This window comes from Pyrus communis, chromosome 2 (genome assembly GCF_963583255.1).
Source record: "Pyrus communis chromosome 2, drPyrComm1.1, whole genome shotgun sequence".
NCBI lineage: Eukaryota > Viridiplantae > Streptophyta > Magnoliopsida > Rosales > Rosaceae > Pyrus > Pyrus communis.
In genome coordinates this window covers 2,959,486-2,975,203 of record NC_084804.1, presented here as the reverse complement: position 1 = coordinate 2,975,203, position 15,718 = coordinate 2,959,486, and the positions used below count along the sequence as shown (strand labels likewise).

Below are 15,718 nucleotides of genomic sequence, written 5' to 3'. Positions count from 1 at the left end.
TTGAAAGAGAACTACATTTGCTAATTAGCATTAATAGTTACTTTGAATCTCAATATTGATATAAATTCGTTCTTTTATCTTTATACAACAAGCGTTGTTAAGAGACTAAATTTGCAAATATTGTTGATAATATTGATACAAATTCGTTCTTTTATCGCTCCAAATGATTAGTCTAAGCTAAAAATTTCACTTATCAACCATGCTACTAATTTCCAAATCAATTAAAAACCTAGGTGTGGAAATAGAAATTTACGACTAGGTTTGGTTGGAAAATAAATAATATTTGCAGATTTTGATCGTTGAATAAAATGGAAAGGGAGACATGGTTTTTCGTGCTTTTACGAAAAGGAAAAAGAATTGTTATTGACACTCCAAAAATCTCATTCTACACTCCAAACTTTATATATTTGCAAAGAAAAATACACTTGTGAGGAGTGTAGAATGAGATTTTTGAAATACCAATAACACTTCCCAAAAAAAAAATAATAAAGAAAAGGTCTTCGGCAAAAAAAACAAGAAGAAAATATATATAAAATAAAAGAAAAAGGCCCAAAGGCCCACATGATCAAACCCAACTGGATTTAGCTGGATTTGATCAATTCTTAGGAGTGGGCCCAATTAGTTCCAACCCAGGGAACGTTCTAAGCTTGACCTGGACCGTATCGATGTGCGTGTTAAAAATTTATGGCGCGTGTTTTAATTGGACTAATCAGATATTAATGTAATATACTGGAACGTGCTTATACAATAAATAAAAAATTAGGCAAAAGGAAAGGAATATACAGAAGGAAAACAAAAATTAGGAAAGAAGAGAGAACCCTACTCTCCTATATAAAGTCCACTATTTGAGCACGTAATTCTAAAGCATAATTGTTTTCTATCTCAGTTAAATCTGAACTAGTGATCTCTTGCGTGTGTTTTTTCTTCACCCTAGTTTGTCTTCGTGATTCGAACTTGCGCGCAATAGGGCAAGCACACAAGTCAGCTTGCATAACCCAGGTTTGCACCTCCTTAATGTATTTTGAAATAGTCTTTTTGTGCTATTTTCACGTGAAATTCTTAGACCATCTCTAATGGTGAGTTTTAATGGCTATTCAAGATTTGAAATTTATGATTTACACTTAAAAAGTATATTTATTTCACGCTCATTCCAATATAGATTTAGCCTTACGCTCTCAAGTGCTCGAATCATGGTTTTTCCCATTAAACTTTGTTTAAACAATATTTTTTTTGTTATCTTAAAGAGGGATTTTTATAAGGAAATTTTAACGAAAAGTTTCCGGTACTGTTTATTTTAACGAAAAATCACATTTTTACATTAAAAAGTCAATGTTGTTACTATTCACTTTACCCTTTATTTTATCTTCATCGTTAAAACTCAAAGTTCTCAAATTTTTTTCATTAATTTTTAGGGATAAATGTATTAACTTTGAACTATTCGAATTCCAATAAAGTATGAAAAACCACATACCAAGCACACTTCTATATGTTGCTAAACAAAAAACAATATTTTATTTGGGGGTGGAATATGAGTTTGTTGGATTAATTTTTTTATTGTTGGATTCGGTACCAAAAAAAAATAACCGAAAGAAAAAAGAAATTCAAACTATAACATTTGAGTCATCCAACGGTCACTAAATTAGCGTGTCCATGTGCACTATCGTGCCTCTAATTCTCACCGGATTTAGGTTAACCCAAATTCTGGTGTAACTTTGGTTTTTATTTGGGTTTTAGGCTTGGGCAGGGGAAATTTTCGAATTTGGACCTCTCCATTTAGAGATGATCATACCTTTTAATTATCTACTTGTCTGCACTTCAAATTTTATTCTTTTTCCGATATTATGAGTTATTCTTTGAGATCAATCTTCAAGTTGTGAAGAATTTTTTTCTACGTATCTGCATTTTGTCTGAAATTATGTGTTTTTTTTTAACCGATATTGGTTAGAGAAATCAAGCTCATACTTCGGATGCAGATTATAAATTAATATTGGCATATGTTTTCGTTTCCAGACAAATTTTGAGTACATATAAATGGAGGCTTCACAAAATATGTTGTGGTGCGCGCATTGCAGAGGTCTTATTCCTCCGACACGAGATAACTACTTTACGTAAGAAACTAAACACCTTATTATTATGTTAATCTACATAATTCAATTGAATCAGTTCAAAGAATTACCAGATGTTAGATTGTTCTTGTATTAATCACTGCTTACTTAACCGTGTCTTCTCTTGATCAGATCTTGTAGTGTTTGTGGGAAAGTTCTCTATCAAAGTGTCATTAGTACTGAACCTGCAGCTCTTGTCAAAAGCCGCGGAACAAAGGTAATATTCCGCTTATTGGCGGGAGAATACATCCTTGTGTCCTTACTAAACTCATCACATGACGAATGGCTCGTTGTTATGTAGCATTCTCGATTTGTTTCTAAACTATCTGTTAAATTTGTACTTTGCAGAACAGGAAGGCAGGTTCTGGTATAATTGTAAAATCCTTCTCAAGTGACCATTCACAATCATCTAAAAGGACTTTAAATAAGGGTATATGCGGTTGTGTTGTTATACAATATATAATTTGCACATCTCCATTTACTAATTTCTACAATGTCGGTTAATTTGTCAAAAACTATTCTCAAACTTTTTTCTTCTTCTCTGTCTCCTGTGTTTTTATTTAAATTAGGGTTCATGTCAAAGTCATCTGCAGTAGCAGCCCACAAAATACTCAAGAAGGTTAGTATCTGATATATTTGCTGAAAGCTTCAAGTCTTATATATGTGACAATAGTTGGCATGTATAGTGGAGAAATTCTTAGGGGCTCGTTCAACCACACACACAAGCACAACATCCTACTCAAGACAATAACCTCTTGTGTAGGAGTAGACAAAAAAACCAAGGAACCCAGAAAACCTACCAAACTAGACTGATCAGACTGATTTGGTTCGATTTTCGTTTTAAAAACTGAATTTTTTGAAACAAACGTGAAGTTTTCATTTTAGTGAGCATAACCAAACCAACCGGGTAAGAGTGATTCGGCCGACAATTAAGAGGGCAACAAGAACCAAACTGAACCATGCCCGCTCCTACTCTTTTGTATATTGTCCTCGTGCTCTCATTCTCATACAATGAAAGATATGGGCCTCATGGCCCTCATTTTCCTATTTGTGACAAAATTATAGTTTGCCTACTATCAAAATATAACGTGGCACACCATACTCGTGGTTGAAAGCAAAAGTCCAAGGGCCACGATATTCGTGATTGTGATGCCAATCGACAAAACCAGATTACCATACGGCATGACAATGACTTTGAAATGATGCAGGAGCAAGGAAATGTTGACGCGAGAAGTGATGGAGGAGCAGCAGATTACAAATCACACATTGGCAATCAAGAGAATGGTTATGACTGTAGCTAAGACGGTGATGATGAGGATGATTACAACTGATGTTTTGGATGTTTATTGTGTCCTTATTTGCATTTGTGGGAGGTTCATCCATCTGTGTGACTGATAACCATGTCCATCCACCAAATCAAGATTTTGAGGAGGATATCCCACCCTGTCAAGTCGTGTACAAGATTTTACCGAGTTTTCGAGTCTGTTTTGTAATCCATTTGTTTTTATTTGTAAACGACAAACTCAATAAGACGTTTAGGTACGTTTGGAGAATGTCTCATCACTGAAGTGGGTCTAACAAAATGCATCACTATTGCTGTATGTTGCTTCATGCACAATTCTTATTTGTGCTCTTTGCGTTAAAGGACACGAGGCTTGTGTTATATGTCCATGGTCACGGTGCTGCCACTTGGAAGTGGGCGGTCCCTATAAACCAAAATAATTTTATGTGATACGTCTCCGTCTACATTGTATGCCTAGTAGTAAGCATTCTGCCAAAAGCAACCAAAATATTCCTTGGTGAATAGAGCGAAAACTTGAACTATGGACTTACATACTTTTTAAAAAAAGGTAAAACCAACAGATATAAAAACTGATGCTATTGTGGCCAATGAAATAAAAACATATGAACAAAAGCTTACATATATCTTTATTATATTAGAACGAAATGCCAACGTAACAGAGTTCTCGTAAGATTGATCACACTCATGATATAATTTTAGCAAACTTGAAACCGACCAGCAAGAAAATGTTTGAAAAGTGTTACAGTATCTCTTGGAACTTATTTTGTTATTTCATATCATTACTGATGAGATTATTTTTTTCGTTTACATATATACACATGCCCTAACTTCTAAAGTATTTATTACAAAGTATTTTACTTAGGATCAAAGCAAGAACACGAACAAAAATTTGCTTAAAATCACACAACTTGAACTGCTGTCATGCAATGCCTGTTAGGCATCATCTCTAGCAAATCTACGGTTAACATCGACTCCTTAGGCTTCGGTCGCAGCCGGGAGGAGTCTCCCACGGCCAAAACAGGTGTCAATGTTGTTCTTTTGCAGGGGCTAAGCCACTTTGCTTGCATGTACTTCTGCTTCCTCCATGGCCCCATGTGCATTTTCTTTTCCTTCATGCATTTCTTTGCAGCAGAACATAAAATTTTTATCAGGCTTTGCAGTCTTTCAACTTTGCCAACAAACACTTCGGGGAGTTTTTGAACTAGATTGTTGTATTGGTCGCCTGCTCGAGCCATCTCGAATTCGGCTCTGAAGTTCAGCTCTATGATCACTCTCACCTCTCCTTTCTTTAGCCTTGAATTGTCCACCACATCCAAAAATGCGTGCTCTCCTGGAGAACAAAGAAAATAGTCAATGAGAAATGTTCTCTTATTAAACACAAAATTTATCTGATTAATTATATATCTATATATATATATATATTTTTTTTTTTAACAGATAATGCTTCAGAATTACAACAATGGTATATGTTTTTACCTGAAGGAATATCCGGTGAACTCCTCCAGTTAGACTTGCAGATGGCACTGTTGTGACCAGCATTGCAAAGTCTGCCGGAAACTTCTCTCAAGAGGCAGCTCCAGCAACCGCCCGCCATCGTTTTCCCGCAACCACACTCCATCCCCGACTGCTGTATCTCCTTCACCACCTCCCTTGTCAAACTCCTAATCCTCGTCTCTAGAGAACTAGTCCTGCATAACGTAGCCTGCAGACCATATTTACATAACCATTAATATCGTGCTCGTATACTGTAAATTAAAATTCATCTACGGATAACATATATATATATATATAAGATCAATTACTTGTAAAAGTTGGTGCTGGTTATCCCAAAACCTCATGTCCTTCTCCTGATCTCCAGCTTCTTCCTCTTCATCTAACAAGTAGGCTTCATTTTCTTGGCAGCCTTCGGTGCTGCTGCCGTAATTTTCTGGGAACTCATCGCAGTCTTCGAGGAACCCGAAAACCATGCCGGAAAAACTCGCCGCCAATAATTCTCTAGCGGTGGCCGGAGTTTCTCTACCCATTCACGTTTAACTGCTAGTAAATATTTCTAGTTGCTACACAAATGGTGTGACTAGATGGGCATGAACAATGTGAGAGATGGGATCGGATTTATATACCAAACCCAAAGTTTGGATCAACGTGGGGCCTGAGAGTCGGACTCACCACCAAGACAACGTGGCCAAACAAGCCGCGGCGCACACGATCCGAGAGGTCTGAAGATTGGGCTGGACAGCTAGGATCCACGTCAGTTGGTCCAATTATTGCAGCGCGGTCATCTACTCGGATATCCAGCCTAAATTCTGTAATATTGTTCAATCTTAGCCGTTGATGCTGTAGCTCTATCCAATTAAGGGGCCCACTGTCGTCCAACCAACGCATTATTTCGTATATTGTTGTTAATATCGTAATACTGAAAAGATTAGGATTGGATTCACAAATGTTACGAATATGCGGCGTCTCAGACACCGCAAATCATCTGGTTTTCCGCATAAGGACAGGGAGTTTTTAGTGTGATAATATTAGAATAACTAAAATTTTAAATTAAACTCACAAGTCAGATGATATGTCATTAATAGAAAATAAATATCTTAATCAATATTTCAGTAATAGTATAATTATCAACAATATATCATTCAATTTACAAAATTTAATTTACAAATTTAGTCTACTTAGCATTACTTTTTTTAATGAAGATGGAGAGGAGAACAACTTAAGGGCATTTTTGTTATTTTGACGGCCCAATAATTTTGAAGCATGCCAGTGAATGTGTCTATGTGCGTTCAATCCGTCCACATCTTTGCTATCACATGTTTTATTAGGATAAATAAAACAAAATATTACACTGTTTGGCTATTTGATATTTTTATAATAGATGTGACTGAATTCTTTTTTTAATTTTCGTGTTTAGCATGGCTTAATTTTCATGAAAATTACGGGTAACCTATATAGACCTAAAATCAGGTATCATAGTGGAGTGTGAAATTTGTCTTCTTGAAGTCAAAGATGGCGCATGCTAGTTACTTTGGTTAGTTGTTTTGATTCTTTTTCTATTAAGTCTACTAATATGAGATATTTTGTCAAACATTTTGTATGTGTTGCGAATTTGTATCTATACTCAGGAATATAAGTTGCATAAATTGACTATAAAACTTAAAACACACCTAAATTAATATTTACACTTTTTTTTTTTTTTTTTTTTTTTTTTTTGTGTTTTTCTAACTTCTACCAACTTATACTACGTATAAATTGCCCAGATGGACAACGGAAGACCGATTTAAACTGGGATGCTGGGTCAACTAAAGGCCCACTAGAATTGAGCTATAATTTCAACAAAATCTACCTCAATCTGGTACTCGTTCTTCGGCCGTGGAAAATTGCCGAAACCAAACTGCAAGTTTCTTCGCTTCTCCAGTTTTGCATTACTATGTCTATGTATAATAATTTCTTCATTGATACGGAGCGCATCACTGTTAAGCGTACCCTTTGGAGTTTGGAGTCATGCCAACAAAATCCCTTGATGGCGTCATGCCAATTCTAGGCTTGAGACCTGCACCTCCATGAGTTGCAGGATTTGCTGTTTGATTTTCCTTTTGTCTAGGCGTGACCCCAGAATTGGCAAATTTCTGCTTCCTAATAATGTGATCAAGTGTTCGATCGAATTGGGGAAGCAAGGTTGTGAGCCTGATCTGTCTACTTGCAATGCCTTAATTCCATTTATAGGATTTATATAGATATGTGGTATTTGTCCCACATTGAACATTTCCCTTTCTCTCTTCCCTCCTAGCTACTATATAAAGAGGGCTTTGGGAAAGGAGAAAATGAACACCAACAAAGACAAGTCTCTTAGCTCTAAGAGAGGAGAGATAATGCTCTCTACTCCTAGTAATTTTTTCTTGTTCAAGTTTAGCTTCTAGGGTATCACCTTGATCCGTGGACTAGGAGGCTACTAAGAACTACGGTGGTCTGATCCATGTGCATTGACACAAGGTGCACATGGCATAAGGTATTTAGATAATTCAACAGCTAGATGCAATTGAATCTCTTTGGATGACCTTATCCATTGTGGTTCGTGCAACGGTTCGTAAGAATGAGCGGTTCGTAAGAATGAGACGGCAATCCAAAATTCATTAATTTCGCAAGGTATGTCCTATATCAAATTCCTTATTAGTACAAATTCCCAATAGTGGTATTAGAGCAATAGGGCTTGTTCCTCACCTTACAATTTGATGTAAATTGCGAGAACCACTATATCCACCATGGTTGCATAAACTCGAAAAAATCACATTTTGATTCATTGCATTTTTTTTTTTTTTGAGGATTTCTTTTGAGAAATATGTTATCTTATGTGTGAGAATTATTGCCTCAAAACTTCATGCAAATATGTGCCACGGTTTGAGAGAAATCAAATACCCTAATTTTGTGATTTCTTGAAAATTTCAGTTTTTTTAGCCATTTTGCGGGCTGAATTTAGGGTACATGGAGCTGATTTTTTTCTGTAGTTTTGTGCTTGGGGTTTGTAGTCAGTCACATGAGCTACATGAGACTCATTAGAATTATCGTTTATTTCAGAGAACGTTATGATGCACATTTTTTAGCGAGTGTCACCAACTGAGAATCAATTTCACTCACACAAAATGATTTGCCCTGGCGCTGAGGTAGCAAGCAGGATGAGACATATATGTCTGAAATGCATTTGAGTGCGAGACCAGACATGTGTATGATTTCACGTACAAAACATACACTAAATATACGTAAATATTGCCTTAGAAGTGTCTAAGATGAGACCTATCAAAGGTTGAACATGGAGATTTTTTCATTTAAAATCCATGTTAAAGATTGTCAAGCTGGATGTGAGTACCTAGGTAGGCACCGAGAGGGGTGACTAGGCTAGATGCAGGTTAGGCATTTGTGTAGCGCTTAGACTAAGATTTGTATGGTGTATGTCCAATGGACATGTGACACACTCATTAAATTGAGAATACACCATAGCAGACATTTCATATAGTATGTGCTAGTTGCGGGCCGATGGTGGGAGTGACGAATTGATCCCTACTTCAAGTCATTGTGTGAGCCACAAATTTGAAGAAAATAAAATCACCTAGATATACAACCCAAAAAACCAACCAAAAATAACTTAACTTTTGTGCGTACGAAATACCCAGATGTACAACCCAAAAAACTAACTAGAAAACCCTAACTTTTTTGGGTAAGAAATTCCTTTAAATCAAAGTAGAACTAATGAAAATCGCTTAAAAACTTTGAGTTTTAATGATAAGAATAAAATAAAAGGTAAAATGAATAGTACCAAGATTGACTTTTTAGTGTAAAAATATGATTTTTTGTTAAAGTGAACAGTATCGTGGGTTTTTCGTTAAAACTCTCTTAAATCAAACCAAAGAATTGAACATGATTATCTGAATTAAAAAAAAAAAAAAAAAAAAAAAAAACACAACCAATTTACTGTTATCCAAATAGACTTCATCTTCTCCTAATACGGTAATACCCCGAATAACGCACAATATTTACATCAATAAAATTCCATCAAAAGTTTAAAACACCTAGGGCCAAGAGAAAAAAAAATGTGACCCGTGAATATATGCATCCAAGAAAAAAGATAATAGGAGTGGAGCTTCTTCACCTTCAAACCTCATCTTAAACCGCATGCCCAGAATAGTTGTTTTTAAGAGCAGTTCCACCTCTAAAAAAATACGTTAGTATTCAGCATATTTAATCCACTCACTGAAAAGTGATAGACTTCAATAAACAGTAATAGGTCAAATGCATTTTCATCCCTAAAAAAATATACTGGCACCCAACACATTTAAAATATTTTATAGTTTTAATTTCGGATAATATTTTTAATCAATCTCGTCACGCCACGCCATGTTCTTCTCTTTCTCTCTATTCTTCGTGGGCCCACAGTTATTTTTTCATAAAATATATATATATATATATTTTTTTTAATTATTATTTTCTTTCCCTTTCCTTCTCGAACCCATGAATAAACCCTCTCCCTCCTACCATTAACTCCACCTCTGGAACCTTCTACAAACAACAAAAGCCAAATCCTCTCCCTCTCTCCACCCCCTCACCCTCTCCTCTCTCTCCCTCTCTCTGAGCTGCTGCTTCCGGTACTGCCTGCTGCAGCAAGACCAGCAGCGGACGAGATCGATCGAGTTGGCTTTCGTGTCCAATCCAACTATTTTGTTTGGTTGGGGGAAAATCCCTACTCCCTGTTCATCCCCAAACCTTTAAATCCACGTTTTCAAGGTAATACACGCCGGCTCCTTGATTTAATTCCTTTTTTATTATTATTGAGTTTTCCATTTCCAATACCTAGAAATCTAATTACACAAAAAATAATAGGAAGTAAAATTTTGTATCTCCAGAAAATTTTGTTTTCTAATCATCTGACGCCACGCTGGCGTCCGCATGACGTCATACGGGCCGGTCCATGGCTCTGCCGATTTTAGGCTGGCCTGGAGACCAGCTTGGGCTGGGTGCCAGCCTATCTGCTGGGCTGGAGTGGAATGGCTAGGTGCCAGGTCAATAATTTGGCTGGGTGCCGGCCTATTTGTTCTCCGGTGGAAGTGCTCTGAGTTGATACATGCAAGTGCTTTATGATAATAATCTAATAAAAAAACAGCACAAAAAATTCTAATAACTAACAGACTCCAATCTGTATGTATAACAGGTATGCTCTTGAACTGTGTAGATAGCTCTGATAGAGAGTAAACATGTGAGCATTAGTATCAACGCGTCATTTACATTTTCCCCTCTTGATGCAGTGAATCTGCAGTTGATAAAGTTACGCTGACAAATGAAAGCAAAAGTGGAGAATTCCACTCAAAGATTTCTAAGAGATTGGAGCAAGTTGGATCTCAAATGTGTCAGCCATCATTGATAGGAGCAACATATCTCTCATGTGGAACCAAAGGGATTGATACCATGCGTCTACATCGTGCAATTGAGCAAGGGTGAGCGATACAGTGATACTTTCCCGTAACAATTGAATAGTAGGAATTTAAGTTATAAACTGTTTTGGTTAATCTTCAACAGGGTGGTTACTAATGCTAATGATGCACAAATTGGAAGCAAATTGCCTGAGACTCCTGCCTTAGTTGATAAGGAAACAAAAGCCAAACATGTCATATCGGGAAGGTGATGTTAAAATCCAAGTAGTATCAGCTGATGACTCAAGGCAACATATTCCAGTAACCTTATTGTTTTAAATAAACAGATTTGTAAAGTTTTTACACTGACATCATATTATTTTGAATCGCTCAAGAAAAAAGATGACGTCATTTTAGTTCATAGAAAATACAATAAAGCTACTGACGATGCTAAACAGCAGTGTCCTGTCCTTTGTAATCATCAACAGAGAGGATTTCAATTCTGACAGTGTACCCAGGACGGCCAAACCGGTTGGGAATTCACGTCTGTCTGAAAAAGAAGTAACAGAAAGGGAACCTGTCCTGGGAAGTGGAACAAGAAAAAGTCTTCATGATCTCAGGTAAGGCTTTTATAAAAGACCTTGATCCATCTTGTAGTTTGCATATCTTATCATTAAGAATGTGGCTCTTTTGACTGATGTTCTTATCCAAAGATGTGACTCTGCTTATTTCTCATGCACACGACAATTTATTTCGTACATTGTTGAGCAACATAATCAATGGTCGAGTGGACCTTCTAGTGAAACGTCTGATTGTCAATATATGTACTTAGGCATGTGGAGATTTCTAGCAGTCAAGCAAATCCTTTCAGCTTAATCGAGAAGACTATTAAACCTAGTGCGCAGACATGTGTAAATCCTAAATCCATGCTTTCAAGCCTGGAGTCTATGAGGAACTCAAAGATCATTACAGTTGAAGGGAGTAAACTTTGTCCTGATAAACCTGCCAAGAAGAAAACCAAGCTTTCTACCTTGAACATTTCAAAGTATGGTGCGAGTGTAATTATTCCTATGTTTCAGTTCTTTTCGGTGCGGAAATGTTTTGGTTGTGATTTTGAATGTTTTGATGTTTCTAAATGTAGGAATATTGTGGCAGTAAAGTTTCATCGAATGCTTCTAGAAAGACCTGCAGAAATTTCAAAGAACCTTCAAAAGTTGTTGTTTCAGAGCAGGTTCTCAACTAACTCTATAGAATTAACGATTTATAACGACTGCCAAGTGTATCTCTTAAGTGAATTAGGCGGGAGCCTCTAGTGGATAAACTTGGTAAAATATTTTTTTACGTTTTCGCTAGGTTTGCATTCATGAGAGTCGTGTGGGGAGCAAGTCTAACAGCACTTTTGATGACCATACGACCTCTGGACTTGGTAGTCCTTGCGCGATCTATGTGATGGAACTTGATATTCCTTCAGTAACGGAAAACAATGGAATTGTTGAAGAGGCTGAAGCATACGCTATGGACAAGGAGCTTGAAGATGTGAGTAAGTTACCACTTCTTTCATGGCGAGATTATATGTGCATTATAATTAAAGAATTCAAACGCCTGAAAAATGAATTCATATAAATTATAAAGAGAAATTAGGACTGCAAGGCATCATTATCTTCTGTCCATAATTTGAGCAGATAGCGCCATTCCGTATGATTATGCATCGGTAATTTAAGCCTAGGAGCTGAATGACAAGTTGTAGCTAAGAAACTGAACATCTGATGTCTATTTTCTTTATATAGTTCCATACTTTTTTATGGTCACGTTGTTATAACCAGGTTGACTCAATTATAAATGAGTAACAATATCTTCGCCTTGCAACGGGCCATTTAAAGGAGTCTCTTGATAAAATTGTTGAAGAACTTCAAAGACAGGAGGGCACTACATGCCTTTGCTTCTCCTTCCCAGGCTTTGCCTTGTTGGCTGTTGATTCAAGGGTCACCGGCCATGAACAGTATCAAATATCTCAGTTGTGAACAGCTCGTTGCAGACCAAAATATGTCGCTGTGGGGATCTATATGAATCCTTTCTCTTGATTGAAGATAAAGAAGGAAAAATGGAGTAAAAGAGGAGACATAATCGTGTTGTAAGAGCCTGCAAAGATTTCAGCAAGCATCAAAAGTGCCGTAGAGGGTATTCATGCTATGTTTGCACCGGCCCTGGAGAAGCACATCTGGTATATTATAATGTTGAAAAGAATGGTGCAACATCCCATGGTTCTACAGAGTTGAGCTTGGGATTGCATGGCATGGGTTCTGGAGCACCCGTTGCAATGTTGGAGCTAGCTTATAAATTTTTGGGTAGACGAGATGGAGTCTTGCGTAATACCCGTCTACGTTATTATGGAATAAAAGGGTCGGCTTACAGGTCAGTGAGGAGGAAGCCATAGAGGCGGTGTGTGGAGTCCTATACCTTGCAGGTCTTAAGAGCATGAAAACTGGACCACCGTACGAGGTGCATGTGTTCCGTATAGGGGTACAAAATTACTAATGGGCTGTGCTATTAACAGACGTTTGTTGGAAGCAGTGGGATATAACAAAGAAGTTGGTATGTGGAAAGAGAAATATGGCAGTGCTTTATTCGAAGGCGTTACTCAAGAGAGAACCTTTGGAAAATGGTCACAACAAAGTATCATTTTTTAGATTTTCATAGGCACGGACACCTTCTTGCTCTTCTGGAAGGAGGATACGTCCTACATGTGGTTAAACTTGGGAGTGCTGGTAGCATCGAGAAAACGATGCAACATGCGGCGATGTCTAGTGCGGAGTTTGTGGTGGAAAATTCATATTACATTGAAATGCGAGTTTTCGGATTGAGTTTCACAATGACGATGGACAAGAGGAAAGTGACGTCGAATGTTTATATCAGGAGGGCTGGAGACAATTCGTTGGAGTGCCTAAAAGAATCCAATCACTAATCCAAAAAGAAGGGAGATCGACTAAGTTCTGAATTTTCCACCATAAACTCCGGAAGTACAGTTACACTTGATGTCGTCGCATGTTACATCGTTTTCTCGATGCTACTAGCACTCCCAAGTTTAACCACATGTAGGACGTATCCTCCTTCCAGAAGAGCAAGGTGTCCGTGCCTATGAACATCTAAAAAAGGATACTTTGTTGTGACCATTTTCCAAAGGTTCTCTCTTGAGTAATGCCTTCGAATAAAGCACTGCCATATTTCTCTTTCCACATACCAACTTCTTTGTTATATCCCACTGCTTCCAACAAACGTCTGTGAATAGCACAGCCCATTAGTAATTTTGTACCCCTCAACGGAACACATGCGCCTCGTACGGTGGTCCAGTTTTCATGCTCTTAAGACCTGCAAGGTATAGGACTCCACACACCGCCTCTATGGCTTCCTCCTCACTGACCTGCAAGCCGACCCTTTTATTCCATAATAACGTAGATGGGTATTACGCAAGACTCCATCTCGTCTACCCAAAAATTTATAAGCTAGCTCCAACATTGCAACGGGTGCTCCGGAACCTATGCCATGCAATCTCAAGCTCAACTCTGTAGAACCATGGGATGTTGCACCATTCTTTTCAACATTATAATATACCAGATGTGCTTCTCCAGGGCCGGTGCAAACATAGCATGAATACCCTCTACGACACTTTTGATGCTTGTTGAAATCTTTGCAGGCTCTTACAACACGATTATGTCTCCTCTTTTACTCCATTTTTCCTTCTTTATCTTCAATCAAGAGAAAGGATTCATATAGATCCCCACAGCGACATATTTTGGTCTGCAACGAGCTGTTCACAACTGAGATATTTGATACTGTTCATGGCCGGTGACCCTTGGGGGGCAGCGACCTTTGCTCTCTGATTGGGGGTTGAAAAGGTCGCAAATGATAGAGAGAAAGACTGAAGGGGAGCGCAAAGGGAACACGCGGTCCCTCCCTTTATATTTTTTTTTTCCACCATAAACGAAACGGTGCCGTTTCTTTTTTTTTATATTTTATAATTAAACTTTTTGACCAAGACCAAAACGACATCGTTTTGGCCTGGAATTTAAAATATATATATAACTCAGCTTTGCTGTGCAGCAGCAGAACCAGTAGGGTTTCAAGCGAGCTGCGAGGCGAGGGGCTAAATCGTGTTCCAGTCGTGTTTTTCCGACAAGGGGAGTGGCAATCGCCACTCCTCACCCTCGCGTGGCTTCGCCATCGTGGATGACTTTTTTGTCTTCGAGTGTCTTCCCTTGATGATTGTCTTCACAATTTGACTCATGCTAAAACGATGTCGAAGAAACAAACTTAGTGTTGAACTAGGACAAATTTCCTTTCATGGTGCAAGAGGGCGCTTTGTATTGGGGCATTGAATTTCTTTTCTAGCTTGGGCATTGAGGTTGATGAGCAAAAATTTGAGCTTATTGAAAAGCTTCCAAAACCTAAACTCGGATGATATGAAGAACTAGACCATGCATTCAACATTTCAAGCAGCTAAACTCGGATAATATGAAGATGTTAAAGTACCTTAATAGTAGCGGACTTGGACTTAAAGACATATCAATTATTTATACCAGAATTACTAACTAAGAAAGACTTGACAGTAAAAGATTTTATTTACATGCGTGGTCAGTTTGTATCTGAAAGCTATATAACTTGTTTACAAGGTGAATTTTTGTTCTCCATGTGAAATTTTATAGCCAAACAACATATATAAAAACAATAAAGTGCAGCAATTTTGATTCGGATTTAGTTTTATTCTAATGAGTAATACCTTAAACCATGGTTAAAAACCCAAGCTTTCTTCCATTCTCTTAAAAGGGGGACCCCTACAGCATTAGCAAACTTATATGACTTCATCGACAATCAAACTACACTTGGGGAAAACACATCAAATTAATGCAAAATGCGGTAATGCATTCGTACGAAAGTACAAACAAAGTTTCGCGTGATTCACAACGAAAAGTAGTATAAATACACCGATTTTCTCTCTTAAATTCAAAAGAGGGCTGAACGAAAAGTAGTATAAAAACCTGCCCTTCCTTGAGGCAATGCAAATATGGATGGTCCTGGTAATGGTGGTCTAGTTGTATCTTTAAATACAGAGACAAGACGAGAAAGTAAATCTCTCGGAGTCCTATACCCTTGCGGAGTGCACATGCTTTTTATAATTGGGATGCTATCGATCTTCTGAGTTGGACTTTCTTATTTTACTTTTTCGATTAGTCGAGACCCAAGGTCAAAGATTGTGAACAGATCAATAGATTGCAAAAACACAACAGATCTTTGTTCAAACTCATTCATATTATGTGGTAAAAGTGTGCTATAATACATATGTACCCAAAAGAGTTACCCTTCCCATTTGGCGCATGATGGAGATTCACTTGCCTTCCACCATGCTAGTATTGGACCAA

At 37.6% G+C, this 15,718-nt stretch overlaps 2 protein-coding genes across 2 annotated transcripts; one reads left to right on the top strand and one right to left on the bottom strand.

The window, feature by feature from the left end:
• Window positions 1-4,246: 4,246 nt before the first annotated feature.
• On the bottom strand, window positions 4,247-5,478 carry LOC137726655 (uncharacterized). The gene is made up of 3 exons (XM_068465594.1): window positions 5,211-5,478; window positions 4,885-5,110; window positions 4,247-4,738 (listed from the first exon to the last, which is right to left on the bottom strand). The coding sequence occupies exons 1-3, from the start codon at window positions 5,430-5,432 to the stop codon at window positions 4,308-4,310; spliced, it is 879 nt and encodes a 292-aa protein (XP_068321695.1). The 5' UTR covers window positions 5,433-5,478; the 3' UTR covers window positions 4,247-4,307.
• Window positions 5,479-9,723: 4,245 nt separating this feature from the next.
• On the top strand, window positions 9,724-12,107 carry LOC137726712 (uncharacterized). Its single transcript, XM_068465647.1, has 7 exons — window positions 9,724-10,105; window positions 10,200-10,388; window positions 10,471-10,572; window positions 10,793-10,924; window positions 11,137-11,349; window positions 11,446-11,535; window positions 11,658-12,107. The coding sequence occupies exons 1-7, from the start codon at window positions 10,095-10,097 to the stop codon at window positions 11,752-11,754; spliced, it is 834 nt and encodes a 277-aa protein (XP_068321748.1). The 5' UTR covers window positions 9,724-10,094; the 3' UTR covers window positions 11,755-12,107.
• The last annotated feature ends 3,611 nt before the right edge of the window (window positions 12,108-15,718 follow it).